Source organism: Crotalus tigris, unplaced genomic scaffold (assembly GCF_016545835.1).
Source record: "Crotalus tigris isolate CLP2741 ecotype Arizona unplaced genomic scaffold, ASM1654583v1 scf7180000017546.9332058, whole genome shotgun sequence".
Taxonomy (NCBI): Eukaryota; Metazoa; Chordata; class Lepidosauria; order Squamata; family Viperidae; genus Crotalus; species Crotalus tigris.
Genome location: NW_024096465.1, coordinates 2,924,338 through 2,941,398, shown reverse-complemented (window position 1 = coordinate 2,941,398; position 17,061 = coordinate 2,924,338). Strand labels below are relative to the sequence as shown.

Below are 17,061 nucleotides of genomic sequence, written 5' to 3'. Positions count from 1 at the left end.
ACATATTCAGAAGCTGTGATGTGTCTAAACCAACAAAGACCATAATCATGCAATCATGTTCCCTTGATAATTTGTGGAAGTGAAAATTGGATTTTGAAGTAGGATAGAAAGAACTGGTTCTTCAGTTGAAGCCTTACCTAGAACAGGGGGCAGTGAAGAGAGTTACTTATGCCCTCTGTGAATTTTTGTGATTTGCTTTATATGAGTCTGCCTTAAGGCCACCCAGAAGGGGGGGCTACAGCAAAACAGCCCAAAAGGGATCTCCACCTCAAGAACAACTTGCTTCTTGAGATGATAGCTTCTATTCTCATGGACTTCCTGAAGCATTGCATTGAGTATACCTACTGCTTTTGTACACATTTAATTTATTTTTTCTTCTGTTGAATTCTGTCTAATTCTAGGTAATTTATCATTCATGCAAAATATAAATAAAATGGCATAATTATAATAAATTCCCAGAATTCTGTGTTAGGGTAGCCAACAGGCAGAAGAACCGAGAGCTATAATCCAAATATATATGAAGGTCATAGGCTGTCTAATATTTCTTCTCAATATCTTTGATATCTACAAGGCCTTTGCTAGACTATTTTCACTGCTCTCATTCTGAGTTTTTTTCTGTTTTTAGCTCCCATCATCTTAAACTATCTTTTGCCATTCTTCCATCAAACACATTGCAGACTTTTGCTTAATATGCAAACAGTTTCTATATAATGAATATTATAAGGAGGATGATTTACATTGAATGATGTGATTTATTAAATATTAACATTAGCTAGGTTGAACAGAATGCAGAATGCAGAATCCTTTTATTATGTGGTTTTTCAGTCAGAGTTTGTCCTCTCCAATTGAGAATGACAATAAAGCAGTGGTTCTCAACCTTTCTAATGCCGTGACCCCATAATACAGTTCCCCATGTTGTGGTGACCCCCAAGTGGGTGTGGCCACCAATAAGAGGGAGTAGGACAGCTAGGGAAAAGGGAAAAAAATGGCGGACAGCGTGGTTTGGCGACCCCCGTGAAATGGTCGTTCAACCCCAAATGGGGTCCCGACCCACAGGTTGAGAACCACTGCAATAAAGGGTAAATTTTCCCCAAGCAAATAATGAGAGAGAAAAAATATGCTTATTCCTCCCTGAAGCCCAGCACTTCTCAGATGTTTCTCTAATTGCACAGTGAATATATAATTTCTGGCACTTATTAATCATTAGGCAATCTGCTGCTACTTCTGAAAAATCCTTCTGGAGCAGAACTTTTTCAAAATGAATGGGGGCTGAGCCAATGCAGCACTTTGAAGATCAGGATTTTAATAAGGCAGATTCTATAATAGCACTGGAAAGATTGTTTCCCATTACCTTAATGGGGCTTTTGGCTGTAGTTGGTTCAGATATGTTTACATTTCCAAATAAGCCCTATTTCAAAAAGCTTATGTTGGCTCCGTTTGGAAGCGCTCCCTCCAAATAAATGGAGTTCATTTTCTATAATACTGCAGTGATTCATGTTGGATAAAAAAATGTCAAAATAATATTCTTGCCTTAAATTGAATTCCCAGGTGTCCAGCTCTATAAATGAGGTTTTACTGAGATAATTCACATTATCCCTACTGTTGTGCATAATCCAGAGATTATTAAACAACAGTAAGATTCACTAGAATGTACTTAAATATCTTTTTCTGAGATAAGCATTTATTTTCCCTCTTTATCTAATTAAACTATAAGCATTAGCTACTTGGGGAGGTTTCCTCTCATCCCTTAATATTTTCAGAAAAATGGTATTTACTTTATAGTGTTTGTTCATTCTTTATAATAGGATGAAAACTCTAATTGTTTTGGAGATTTCATTTTATTTTCCTCTCAAACATGGCACAATCTCCTTGGCTTGAGTTTAGAACAGACGTTGTTCATAAATGTCCAATCCACTTTGGGGAAAGGAAGAGTCTAGAAGAGTTGCAGGCAGTTAATACAGGAATTCAGCTTCGATACTTATTTCATATAGAAGAAAAATGGCAAATACTTCCCATTTGGTATTAGAGGTTTATTAGAGATGCTTCTGAACATATGCAGAAAACTAAGTGGCTTCTAATTAAGTAAAAGAAACTGCCTTTAAAGAGAAAAGAAAATATTCACAATATATTTTTTTTATGCAGATCATGGATTTAATCCAACAAACAGATATTCATTATATTTGAGGGAAACATTGAATTTATTAAGATAGAAAGTCTCACTTTTAGTTAAACTATATATTTAGAGAAAGAAAAACAGGAACTTATATTTGTCTCCTAAAAGTAGACTCTATCAACGAAGAATAGGCCAGAAGAGAAACAGGCCCAGGAAACTAATGAAAACCTTCACAATTACTTTTTGACTTTTGCAATAGTGGTCAAACACCAGTAGATGCAAGGAGAGGCTGCAATCTCCAACAGATGGCTTTGGTATTCTTATTTCTGCCAGTGAAAATGATTGATTTTTGGTGAATACAGAATACAGAACAAGCGCTAGAGAAAAGTTAAGACCATCATCTTTGGAACTGAAGATCCTCACATTATTCATTTATTTTTAGTGACTGTCCGTAAATGTGGTTATATTGAATTAAATTTATTAAACTGACCCAGATATATACTTCACATCAAGTATCACAGGTTGATGCAGACCTACATCAATTAATAGAGGAAATCAGCTGAGCGTCACATCTCCTTACATCTTCCAGCTTTAATCCAAAGTATATCGCACAAAGTATATTGCACAATTAAGCCTACAATATAACCATATCTATTTATATTTGAGACACACAAAAGATAATTTAAATCCAGCATTTATGTAACTTTAATATCTACCCAGTGAACTAAATGAATAACTAAATGTATCAGTAAAACTATGTAGTTACCCAAAAATATTGTTCAAGACATAAGTCTGTTTGTTGTCATTATAGCTGTCAATTTCCAGCTAATACCACTCAAATACTCCTCCTTCCTTCTCTGGCTTATGCTGAGCCACCTAACTGAAAACTATAGAAATAACTGATTGTGCTGTAAAGTTACAAATACAGAAATCAGTTCTGCCCCCATATTCTCAACAATATTACGGGAATATACATTTGTTTCTTCTCTGATGTAAAGTATGCCATCTTCAATCAACAATGTTCCACTATACTTTACAGTAGACATATTGGCAAAAATACAAAATAACAAAATCTCACATTAGAGATGGCTGTATCCTGAAAGCAGTAGACATTTTTTTTTAAAACCTGCAAGACATTCACCAAAAGAACAAATACTTGAGAAGAGGAATTAGAAAAACTGATTGAATACTGAAATGGAAGAACAGAAATTAACCAGAAGATTCAATACATTTTTCATAATTCAGATGTAGACTAAGACAGGGGTCCCCAACCCCAGTCTGTGGACCAGTACCGGGCTGCGGCATGCCAGCAACTGGTCTGCACAAACAAGCAAAGCCCCATCCGTGAGGTGCAGGCAGCAGACAAAACCACACACCCTCTGGTCCACAGAAAAACATCTCTCCACGGAACCAGTTCCTGGTGCCCAAAAGGTTGGGGAACCTCTGGACTAAGACACCCTGAAATATTAAAGACATTAGTTATTTAAGGCTGAAAGCTTAAGGTCAAATATTACAATTGTTTCATGTTTGATCATCCCTAAAGTAAGTGGTTTTTCTCATTCCCATTTCCTTTGCCTTCAGACCATGAGATAAATGTAAGCTTTCTAAGGATTATAAATCTTATGAGATAAGAGAGTTCTTAAGTATTGTGGACTACAGAATTCTTTATTGATTTTACTGCATCAGACTGACAAGAACACATACCATGACTTTATTTATGATAGCTCTGTAAGCTGTTTTGCTTCTCTTTGACCTGACCCCAAAACAATTCTGTTTGTTCTCACTACTTCCCCCAACAGCGTGTACTTATAAAATCTTTGTCTTCAAAATTTATTTCTGTGAGACATGGATAAGACATTTTTGATATGGTAAAACTGATTGATATTAAATGTACCACAAATTTCCCTCTATCACACCCTCTGTCCCTCCTTCCTTCCTTCCTTCCTTCCTTCCTTCCTTCCTTCCTTCCTTCCTTCCTTCCTTCCTTCCTTCCTTCCTTCCTTCCTTTTCCTTTTCTCTGACTCCCTAAGACTAGCACAACTATGTCTTTGGGAACTTTGATACAGAAGCCTTATTTCTGTCTAGCTGTTGCCACTTGAGGGCACTAATGTGTTTTCTTATATATTCAGATAGTATCAAAAAGAAAATGTAGAAAGCTTTAATATAAACGTTTGTATGCAGGAGATAAAAAGTGACGTATAATCTGTGGCTACAAAGATGAATTTGATTTTATTAAAAAAATACTTTCCAAACATTGAGAAAATAATCAAAGAATTGATAATTTCATATTTTACCAGAGATTAATATAATTAATTATGTATAATTGATTGCAATCGACATATTAAAAAGTTTTTTTCTTAAAAGAAAAGTTGACCACAATAAAAAGAATAAATATAGAAATTCAAAACAATTGAATAATTGAAATGAAATATATTGAAAGACACCAAGACAAGCATTTCCATCCATTAAAAACAAATAAAAGTGAAAAATCTCATAAATGATAAATGTTTTCAGTTGCAGATTTTATAAGATAATAAAATACCATAAAAAAGACTATGTAGACACCACCTGATATCAAGAAATAGCTCTTTATTGTAGGTCTAAATAGGCTCCTGTAATGTTAATAATAACATTTTAGTCTTGATTTTTCTATTGTATTTGAGTTCTATATCTGATAACAGCAAGACTCATCCTGGTTTCTAAATTATGCTTTATTAACTACATGGAAACATTCACAACTATATTTCCATATTTTTTTTTGTTTTTTGTCATTTATATTTATTACATTAAATACTGATCAACTCTCATTGACTCTGCATATTCATATCCCTATTTCCAGTTAATTTATTCTTTGCATTAGATAAATGTCATCAGTGTCACTTGTGCATTTTTGCTAACTTTGGTGAGGGGGTATAAAATGTTGAAATTTAATAATTAAAATTTGGCTTCCAGATTTGTGAAATAGCCAAAGTGAGAGTTGCCACTCTTTATGCTTCCATGGGACTCTGCAATACTTAGAATGCTCAATTTGAGAACTTATAGTCAGAATTTCAAGTAGATTCTGAATTATCCCTGCACAATCCACCAATACATTTAGAACTATGTTTTTCTTTATAATTCAGTGTTCATTGTAAAATTATTTTCAATCTGGACCCTTAAAGGCTGTTTGAGATTCAGGTAGTCCTTGATTTATGACCATTTGTTAGCAACCATTCAAAGTTACAACAACACTGAAGAAAGTGACTTACTATTGATCCTCACACTTACAACTGTTGTAATATCCCCACAGTCATGGGGCCCAACTCCCTGAACAACCAACTTGCTTAGCAATGAAAATTCTGATCCCAATTATGGTTATAAGTCAAGGACTATCTTAAGGCATAGGAGTGTGCTGTTCAATTTACTTTTAAAAACATGTCCATATCATCTAGCATTTAGTATTTCATACTAAAATATTATGGTGTGCATTTTAGCCAGTCTCCAGTATTTTATTTTATTTTATTTATTTTTTTATTTCCTACCTTTATTATTTTTATAAATTACTCAAGATAGTGAACATATCCAACCCACCTTCCTCTCCTATTTTTCCCCACAACAACTCTGTGAGGTGAATTGGACTGTGGTATGAATTGAAAATGTTAACGCGTTTAAGAATTTATCTAAATGGGGCAATATTATAGTTACAAATCATTTGGATTTGCCATATTTTATCATTTTAAGTGGAAAACTATATGTATATTTCCAGAAGATTACTTGGCAAATTGGCAAAGCCTGATTCTGTGTGAACCTGGTTATTTAAATTATGAGGACATGAAAAATTTACTATGGCAAATTTGATTTACACTGTAAATACTTCCAGTTTACTTAGATATATTTTTAAAAAAAATACAATAAAAAAAATGAATTCAGTAATTTACAGTTTTAGTTCATTGGTAACAATTTCTTAAAATATATTACACCTGATATATGTTATGGAAGAAATGTATTGAAGAAAAATAGGTTGAACAAAAGGTTGCACACTTATGCCGATCTACTATAGATTGGTTTTCAAAACTGAATAATTTAGAGAAAAGATTTTCTAATGTGACAGCATAATACTTTGTGTTTCTAAAAATATACTGTATTTTTCAGTGTTTTTGCCTCCTATAATCTTTTGTTGAAAGCTATGATGCAGGTTTAAACTTTTCTCATGAAATTTAAATCTTATTGAAATATGTTTGAGATTGATATCCCAAGATTTGCTAAGTGAAGATAATATATTCTCCACATAAAGCTTCCATATCAAAAATAGTTTCTTATTCTGTTTTGAGAATTGGCAGAGTAAAGAAAAAGATACAGACTTTTATGTTTTAAATCTTAGTCTACATTATAAGAATATATAAATGTATAGAACATTTTAAATAGATTATGCAAATTCAACTTATAAAAAATTCATAAAAACATATATTACCAAAGCCTATTTTAAGAGGGCTGATCAAAGAGCTAATTTCTTAATCAAGCATCAGCCTCCAAATACTTAAATGGAATTTCTTATTAGTCCATACATCTCTGATTATTTGCTGTAATTGTGAATTTCATTTGAGTATACACAGAGTTCTTTTTGTCCAAATTAAAGAGAATCACAGCAGGAATTACTGTTTTGACATTGTTCATATTCTATCTATCATTCTACAAGCAGAAAAAAGCTGTTTTTTTTTTACTTTTTAAAATGCTTCTTGTAGTTTTTTGTCTCTAGACTTAAAGATCAATCTCTTGTTGCTTCTTTAATCTCAAGTGGTTAAAATATAGATTGGATCTATGGTAGTTTATTCTCTCAACTGAGCTTGATGTATATCTTGTCTACACACACACTACAAACTGGGCTACTTGAAGGATGGGAATTCCTTGGTTGTCTTTATTCTACATTATCTTTGCAATCCTAAGAAGAATGGGAAGGTTACCTAAATGAAGGATCTTCAAATGCTCCCCTGACCTCTCCTCCCAAACTGCACTGTTTATTTGCTCTCCAGAATCTGACTTTCTTGCATTCTTCCTTGTTCATCAAGGTCAGCAGGAAGCAACTGTCAGATCACACTCAGTGGGCAACCAGTGTCATTCAGCAGCATAGTGTGTGATCTGTGGCAATCAGGAAACACCCAGTCAGCAATTTCTTCCCTTTCTTTCTTTTGTCCAGATTCCACATTTGTTTTACTACGAGAATTTCTATAAGGATTTTTATAATGATTATATTGGATTATATTATTTAAGGGCTTAACTGTACTTTTATTTAAAAAAAGTACATTTCCTTTACAGAAGATCTTGATGATTTAAGAATGGAAGGAGTAACCAGTGTGGTGTCTACTGGAAGCAAATTTAACCAAACTCGAAGTTCACATACAGCTGAACCACAAGCCAAAGTCACCCTGAACATCTGTGCAAGATGTGCCAGGTAAATATTAGACAGGCATTGTATGGAATTTACAGCACTACTTGCTGGGTCTGGAAAAGAAAACGATTCACTTTTATCTTAGCTATTATTCTTCTTTATTAAACTTATATGCTGTTCACCTTGTATAGGCACAGAAACTATCCATTTATTTGAGGCTTCATTGAATCTGAGGATATAGAACGTTTAGAAGGAGGAGCTTTAATCTGAATGAGATGAAGTAATTTGGAATGATGTGTTTTACTTTTCATACTATTGCTACCGTTTCCTACTATTGCTGTTGAATGTATAGGTAGTTCTCACTTAGCAACTGTTTGCAGTCATGATGGTGATGAAAAAGTAGTTTTGCAACCAATTCCCGCATTTACAACCTTTACATCATTTCTCTCTCTCTCAGTCAGGTGTTTGCCATTGCAGTCACGTTGTATGCTTTTTCCTGTATAAATCGTGAGCAAAGTCACTTACAACCACTTTGCTTACTCTCTGAATAAGGACTACCTGTATTTAACATAGAGATAGAATTTGTGGCCTTATTTTTACAACATTCACAGTAAAAGCATAGCAAATTGTTACAAGACAACCTTGCATCATAGCTTGGAATTAGTTTCATTTTTCGGCCTTTAACTTGGATTAACTTGCATTCCATGGCTCTTTGAGGATGATCTAAAGTATATGCAAGCTCAGAAATACACCTGTGTAAATGAAGATTTGGTTGCATGGATATCTTCTGGGAGTTCATGAAGTTGCCTTGTAAATACTGCATAATCCTAAATCTTTGGAAAGATCAAATCAGAATGAAACTTTCCTGGTTTTGGCAGCTGGAATTCATTTTTTCCATATGTTGTGTGACAGCCAAAATTTGGAGCACCGAAATCAGCTGAAAAGGTAACATTACACATCCTTTGATTTCTTTTTTCCAAACTTCATTTTCAAGCTGGATTTTTCATCAGCAGCATTAGCCAACTCTGTTGGTAAGTGGTGGAAATGATAAAAACATTACAGGGTAATGGTAAGTAGTCTTTACCAACTTCTTGTTATTTCCTGTCAATATGATACAAATATTACAAAGTAATTGTTAAAGAGATTAGTGTACACTTTTTTGACAACTTGGTGCTCTCCTATATCATTTGTATTTCACAAACAAAGCTAAATCATCAATTCCAATTAGTAACAACGGAAAGATTGTCCTAGTTATGTAAGTCATATTTAATAATACTAATAATAACAACAACAATAACAACAACAATAATAACAATAATAATGTTGGAAAGGACCTTGGAGGTCTTCTAGTCCAACCCCCTGCTCAAGCTGGAAATCCTATACCAGTGATGGCGAACCTATTAGAGATCGAGTGCCCAAAAACTGGCCCCACCCCTGCTCCACCTCCTGCCCTGCCCCCACCCCACCTGCCCGCAGGGCCACTCACTGCCTCCAGGGCCCGCTGCAGTCGCCAGGCAGCCCAGCAACACCATTGCGGCTATGCCCTCTGCCTGCAACCTGCAGCATCAACTGTGCGCGATGGGGTGTGAGGGCAGAGTCTTGTCTACGCTGCCTGGCTGCCATGTCCTTGGTTGCGCTGCTCCGCGTGGGCCACGCTCAGGGGCAACTCCTCCAGGGGGGCTGCTGGTGAGGGGGTCACAGGAGGAGGCAAGTCTGGGGCAATGGCACGTGTGCCACAGAGAGGGCTCTGAGTGCCGCCTCTGGCACACGTGCCATAGATTCACCACCACTGTCCTATACCATTTCAGACAAATGCTTGTCCAAACTCTTAAAAACTTCAAGTGTTGGAGCATTCACCGCTTCTGGAAGCAGGTTGTTCCACTGGTTAATTGTTCTAACAGGAAATTTCTAGGTTGCTTCTCTCTTTTATTAGTTTCCATCTGTTGCTTCTTGTCTTGCCTTCAGGTGCTTTGGAGAATAGCTTGACTCCCTTTTCTTTGTAGCAATCCCTGAAATATTGGAACACTCCTATCATGTCACCCCTTGTCCTTCTCTTCATTAAACTAGACATACCCAATTCCAGCAACCGTTCCTTATATGTTTTAGCCTCCAGTCCCCTAATCATCTTTGTTGCTCTTCTCTGTATTCTTTCTGGAATCTCAACATCTTTTTTACATCATGGTGGATGCAATATTCCAAGTGTGGCCTTACCAAAGTATTATAAAGTGGTATTAACACTTCATGTGATCTTAATTCTATCCTTCTGTTAACGCAGCCTAGCAGTGTGTTGGCTTTTTTGGCAGCTGTAGCACACTGCTGGCTCATATTTAAGTGATTGTCCAATATTTTAATTAAAAGACATTTTTGAAAAAAATATAAACAACAGTACCAATGAACTTAGATGTACTGTAAGTCATGTAAGATGTATGACTTCAGATTTATAATTAGAGTTATATCTGTATATTTACTTCTTTGGGAAAATTATTTCTACTCTATTAAATATTAGGCAAGTAGCAAAGTTTAAAATACATTTAGATATAAATTCCTTGAAATGATGTATCTACAAGTTTTCTCTGAAAATAATCTTTTTTTCATGTCCCTCTATTGCCTAATTTCTAAAACAGTTTGGAGGTAGAAAAATGGATCCGGTTTCCGGAAATGGTTGTCAAAGCAAATTCACACAAGCACAAGTTTTTACTGGTCCTAATAACTCTGGGCTTTAAGGAACCAAAGGTTCAATACAGTTTTCTCAGTTCTCAAATGATCCAGCCCCTACAGCTAGGTCTCCAAGCAATATTGGGTTTCAGAGAAATGATTTCTATTGCCAGAAGAGATGTTTCTGTTTCATATTTTCAGTAGATTAAATGTATAAAAAAGAATGACAGGCAGACAGTTTATAAGCATTGCATGTTGATTAGCTCTAGAAATATTTGGTCTACAGAGAAGTACAGAGTATTATTACTAAAACATATTGTAGAAAAATGATAGACCCATAAATTTTGTGTATGTTTTGCAATGTTTGCAATAAACCTTTAATTGCCACTTCACTTGAGGTCATTTATATATTGCCTTCATAATATATCATTAAATATCACATCAATCATTATTGGGAATAGGGAAAAATCTCATAAAAAGTAGAGGCATTTTATCTCATAAAAAGTGGAGGCCTTTTTGAGTGAGTGAATTATGAAGTAAAAAGCAGAAATCACTTCTCTTACAGCAGTGTTTCCCAAACTTGACAATTTTAAGGCATGTGGACTTCAACTCCCAGAATTCCACAGCCAGCGTTGCTGGCTGTGGAATTCTAGGAGTTGAAGTCCTCATGCCTTAAAATTGTCAAGTTTGGGAAACACTGTCTTACAGTATATGTTCAGAAGGGCATTTATCTGTATAAGCACAGGACTAGCTTTCCTGATCTCAGTTCGGTATCTTTGAATTTAGTGAACATTTTTCTCAGAAACATAATTAGGGCGAGATAAAGTAATTGTGTAGTATAAACTATTTGTTTACATGCGTTTAAGTCTTTTTAACTTCAGTATTCTTGCTTAAATTATGGCTAAATAGTAAATGTATATAGTGAACTAGAAACAGTAATTTTGATGGTGAACACCCTGTGAATTTCTCTTGTGAAAGAAATGCCTAAGTCTAATTACGTCCAGACTCTGAGCTTTGTCATGGAGAAATAGGAGAGAAGATTTATTTGCAGCTTAACCAAAATCTCATGGGACTTGGAATTTCCCTAGCTGACCACATTTTCCCACTGAATCAATCCAAAAATAACACATTAAAATGTTAATGTGATAATCAAAGCATTCCCAGTTTTAAAACGTTCTAGTGATTGTCATAAAGAATTGCTCTCAGCATAAGGGAAAAGAAAAATAACTGTCCATCACTTTTATAATGTATGTTACATATCTATCTCCTTGCAGGTTTTGTTTCAAACTATTAGAAGACAAATTTACAAGAATAATTTGTTTTGCCAAATTATTTTTCAGAGGTAAATTTAAAAATCCAGTTTGACTTTTTTTTCTGAAAAAAAAAATCAGTGAGGTTTTAAACAGTAACCGTTCAATAGGTCAGATCATCCAGATCAGTTTCTAACTCAGCATCTTCACCACTACACCAAATTGGCTCTCTTACCACATTTGACCTTGATATAAGCATTACATCACCCAGAATGCTAACAGTAAAACACACGAATCCCAAATCCAAAAAACAACCCAGCCAAGCAAACCCAAAAGCAAGCATGAAGCTCCAAACACCCACGCGCTGGAAGACTTCAATTGCTATTGGAAAATGATTGACGTAAGGGCTTGTCTAACTTCCAATGCAAAGTCAAATGAAAGGGCCAGCACAGCTACAAAAAAAAGCAATGCCTCCATCCCCTGACTCTGTATATCTTCCAAGAGTTGTGAACCAAGTTCAAACCAAGGATTTTATCAAGGTACCACCGTCACATGAAATTGCCTTGGCTGACCCTGCAAGAAGAGCCACTTGTCCTTCTTCCTAGTGCAAATCCAGTTCGTCCTTCTGTGGGGCACCTTCGGAAGCACGCAACCGTGTCCCACAACAGAATTGGTAAATTGGTAGCCAAACTACTACTCTGCAATAGCACTGTGGTCTCCTGGCTAATGTAACAATGCCATGCCATAATAATAATAATAATAATAATAATAATAATAATAATAATAATAATAACAACAACTATTGTGTATTTAAATAAGTTATTATGAAAATTCTATAACTTGGACATATATTTTCTTATGGTAAAAATATTCTGAAAAGAGTTATAATTATTTAATACTTCCACAAAACCTGACCATATATAATTTTACAACAATATTTTATATATTGTTTTTTTCTATCATATAAAAAATAGCTTCCTGCTATTGGCAGGAATTTCAGCTTTGGGAGGGGGGAAGAATCCCAGAGAAATCTTGATTATCTTGTGAAGGGCATAAGTAAACTCATTTATAGTATAAAAGAGCAAGTGTTCCAAAAAATGAAAGAAAGAGAAAGGAAGAGAGGAAAGGCTATGTCCATCCTGTAAATATGAAATTACTTTACTCCTTAGGAAAAAAAAAAAGTTAGAAACCAAGTCAACAGGGCCATCTTCAACAATATTTTTAAACACTGCTTTCAAATCAATACTTCTTTTATTTCCAGTATTCATTATATCTTATTGGAATCAGGTTCTAGTACTAACCATTATTAATTTTGTTTTAGAATCTTAATCAGGATATGGTGGGTTCCACGCTCCTTAGGCATGAAAGCCAGCTGGGCTTTGGATCAGTCATTTTGTCTCAACCCAGCCTATCTCATTGGGTTGTTCCTGTGGGAAAGATAGGAGGCTGGAGTATAAGGTACCTTCGCCTCCTTGATTTAACTCAAAATATTTTTTTTTTAAAAAAGTGGGATAAAAATGGAAATGAGGGGATGGGGGAGGGAGAAATCAGTGTCAAAGATAAGTTACAGACAGGGTCACTTTGCCCTCCAGAAGAATAATATCTTTATCGTATTATGGAATGATATCAAGGAAAGAGCCAATTTAATTTTTAAGAAGAAAGCCTTAACCAAAAAATAATGCTTAATTTTTCTCACATCCTGGAAGTGGGGAACCTAGCTTTGTCTGGATAAGCATTTGGATTAGAGAAACTGGTTTTGTGAATATCTAGACACTACACGTCTTTGAATTGCAATCAGAGATGTATTGGTGATTACTGGTGGCTCATAGCAGGTGTTACATGCTGCTGATAGGTATAAACCAGCAGGTGGGTCACACATTTTGAACCAGTCTTACTGTCTGATTGATGTTCAAAATTATCCTTATGTTACAACATATTGCAGTAGTCTATAGAAAACACACACACACATATATAAAGCTTGTAGTATAGAGATAGTCCTCGCCTAACAATAGTCATTTAGTGACCTGTCTAAGTTACAACAACACTGAAAAAAGTGACTTATGACCATTTTTCACATTACAATCATTGTGGCATCCTTATGGTCAAATGATCAAAATGCATATGCTTGGCAACTGACTCATATTTATAACAACTGCAGTCTCCTGGGATCATGGGATCTCACCTTTTGCGGTCTTCTGACAAAGTCAGTGGGGAAGCCAGATTCACTTAACAACCATGTTTGGTCACCATGATGTAAAAAAGAAGGTTGAGACTCTAGAAAGAGTACAGAGTACATAAACTATTTTTGGAAGGACACTCAAATTGTACAGCTGCTCACACAAACAACTGCCAACTGACCGGACATACTCAGCATGTGGTCCTCAATGGAATTGCATCTACATGGAGGGAAGTGTGTAGTGGGGTGCCCCAGGGCTCTGTTCTGGGCCCAGTGCTCTTCAATGATTTGAATGATGGGATAGATGGGGAACTTATAAGATTTGCAGATGACACCAAGCTGGCAGGAATAGCCAACACTTCAGAAGATTGGGCGCTATTTAACAAAATGAAATTCAATGGTGAAAAAAGTAAGGTTCTACATTTAGGCAAGAAAAACCAAATGCACAGGTATAGCATAAGTGGTACCTTGCTTAATAGTAGTAACTGTGAGAGGGATATCGAAGTCGTAGTAGACAATCACTTAAATATGAACCAGCAGTGTGCTGCAGCTGCCAAAAAAGCCAACACAGTGCTAGGCTGCATTAATAGAGGGATAGAATCAAGATCATGTGAAGTGTTATAACCACTTTACAATGCCTTGATAAGGCCACACTTGGAATACTGCATCCAGTTTTGGTCACCACGATGTAAAAAAGAATCTTAATCAGGAGACTCTAGAAAGAGTACAGAGAAGAGCAACTAAGATGATTAGGGGACTAGAGGCTAAAACATATATGGAACGGTTGCTGGAATTGGGTATGTCTAGTTTAATGAAGAGAAGGACGAGGGGGGACATGATAGCAGTGTTCCAATATCTCAGGGGCTGCCACGAAGAAGAGAGAGTCAGGCTATTCTCCAAAGCGCCTGAAGGCAGGACAAGAAGCAATGGATAGAAACTAATCAAGGAGAGAAGCAACCTAGAACTAAGGAGAAACTTCCTGACAGAACAATTAACCAGTGGAACAACCTGTCTCCAGAAGCGGTGAATGTTCCATCACTGGAAGTTTTTAAGAAGAAACTGGACAGCCATTTGTCTGAAATGGTATACCAGGGCTTTTTTTCTCATAGAATGCCCAGAACGGAGTTCCGACACCTTTTTTGGATGGAACCTTGTAGGGTAGGCAAGGCGGGTTGTATGATGTATGTGAGTTCCGGCACCTTTTTTTTTTTTTAACAAAAAAAAGCATTGTAGTATACTATAGGGTTTCCTGCCTGAGCAGGGGGTTGGACTAGATGACCTTCAAGGTCCCTTCCATTTTTATTATTGTTGTTATAATTATTATTATTGTTATTATTATTATGTTGCTAACTTAACAACTGCAGTGATTCACTTAACAACTACAGCAAGAAAGTTAGTAAAATGAGACGAAAAACTCACTTAATAAACGTCTAGCTTAGCAACAGAAATTTGGTGCTTAATTGTAGTTGTACATAAAGACTATCTGTATAATATTGTTTATATTAGGGAAGGAGTACAACATTTAACATTTTTAAAGCATTATATACTAGTGCTACTCTAATAATGTTAGCCATTTTGTAAAAGGATAAACAACCACAGAAAAAAGGTCTATATATTTAAAATGATGTCTTAAAGTGCAATAGATGGAATGGAATCTGTCTCATGCCATCTCTAATAGGGCCATACTGATCTTGCTTGGAAGACCATGGTAAATAATCTAGAGTTATATGTTTACTGCAGAAGCAGGTTAAATCTATATACTACAATCAATTTAAAAGTAAATTGTAGAAAGTTTTTTGCTTGTTTTTAGCCGACAACGAACACTTTTTGGGTTTATAAAATATATTTTGTAAAAAATTAAAGTTGAATAATTCCTAGCACATATCTAAATCCTTGAATCCCTGAAAATTACTGGGAAGCCCCTACAGCTCACAGACCAGCATTGTTATATGTGTATAATGAGAAATGCTAAAACATCCTGTGTTTCTGCATTCTGAATCAGCTGCAACTTATGAATGCTTTTCAAAGGACAGACCCATGTAGATTCTGTTATAGTAATTCACAAGGAGGTGATTAAAGTATAAATCATCTTTTTCAAGCTTCCTAGTCCAAGAATAAGCAGAATTGATTGCCAAGATGAACCTATGCAAAAGCCCTCTACTGTGGCTGTCACTGCTCTTCAAGCAAGAGCTATGTGTGAATCCAGGAAAACACCTAGATTGTGTACTCTGACTGGAGAAATGAACCTACTTTGCAGAGTTAAAGTTGAAAAATCTCCAGAGTTGAGAAGCCTTAAAATCTACAGACATTAATTTTGTCAAGATTGAGCTGAAGTCTGTCCTTTCCCATCCACACATCACTGTTTTCAGGCATTGAAAAAACCCCTTGGCAGCATTGCTTGGTTGACCTAAGGTGGATATACTGATAATACCCCACCCACCCAAAATTTTAAAGTTATTCTTACTCGGTATAAAAAATTGTCTTAAATTTGTTTTTCTGTGTCTTCAGTTTAGTATTTTGAAATTTTAGAATTCTATGTTTTGTATCTTGTTTAACAACAAAAACTAATGGATTGTATTTGTTTTGTTTTGATTTTGCATTTGATTTTTTTAAAATAGAGATTGTACTGTGGATTTAATTTTTTTAAATATAGATTGTACTATGGATTTGATTTTTTTAAGTACAGTTTGTACTCTTAGATACCATAATATTCATTCTGTAAATAAATCTCATGGTATATATTCATAATTTTAATTTTTCTTATTTTTCTACAGATAATTGGTACTTTTAGTTACCAGAGAAATTATACCTAAAATTTCATATCAGTGGTTTCAGGCTCAAAATATATGGTATCCCATATTGATTAATGGCATCACTTCCTGTTGATGTGAAGTTTTGTATTTTTAGGATTACTGATTTAATGTTTTATGAATAGAAAAATATTTATGCTTTATGTGTTAGGACATTAAATTTGAAAATGAGCCATTTTTGTTCTGGTCCCCTTATGCTTTGGCACTATTGGCCTTAGCCTAAAGCTGACCCCGTACATTAGAGACTGGCATATCTGAAGATTTTAAATGAATATAATAACGTATGTAAGAGGGAATATAACTGCACCTGCAACTGTCCTTTTCAAGATTAAGGGCCCAAAAGTTGCAATTCTAAAATGTTTGATGTATGACCGAAATCAGATTTGAAACAAGAGAAAATTAACTAAAATCAAATTTTAATGAAATTAGACCAAATGATGAACCAAAATGGCAAAAAGCTGGATTTTTCAAAAGTAAAGTATTCACTTTTGTTTCTGAATATTTTGATTTGCTGTACTTACTAGTAATGCAGGATATACACTAGCCTAGGTGATTTCTAAGATACACCTAGCTTTCAGTTTTATGAAATGTTTTAAAGTAGTTCAAAGAAGTTTAGATTTATGTTAAGTCCAGTATAAGATATTTTTAATCTTAAGAAGCTTAATTATTATCTTTTTGGTTATGAAAATTAA

The 17,061-nt window shown here is 35.1% G+C and overlaps 1 protein-coding gene across 9 annotated transcripts in view; it reads left to right on the top strand.

The window, feature by feature from the left end:
* The window catches only part of CUNH8orf34 (chromosome unknown C8orf34 homolog), an 89,765-nt gene that overhangs the window by 45,177 nt on the left and 27,527 nt on the right, over window positions 1–17,061 (top strand). For all 9 annotated transcript variants that reach the window (XM_039335045.1, XM_039335036.1, XM_039335065.1 and 6 more), the window contains one exon: window positions 7,406–7,541. In XM_039335045.1, the coding sequence (XP_039190979.1) occupies window positions 7,406–7,541 (136 nt within the window). The remainder of the gene's footprint in view (window positions 1–7,405; window positions 7,542–17,061) is intronic.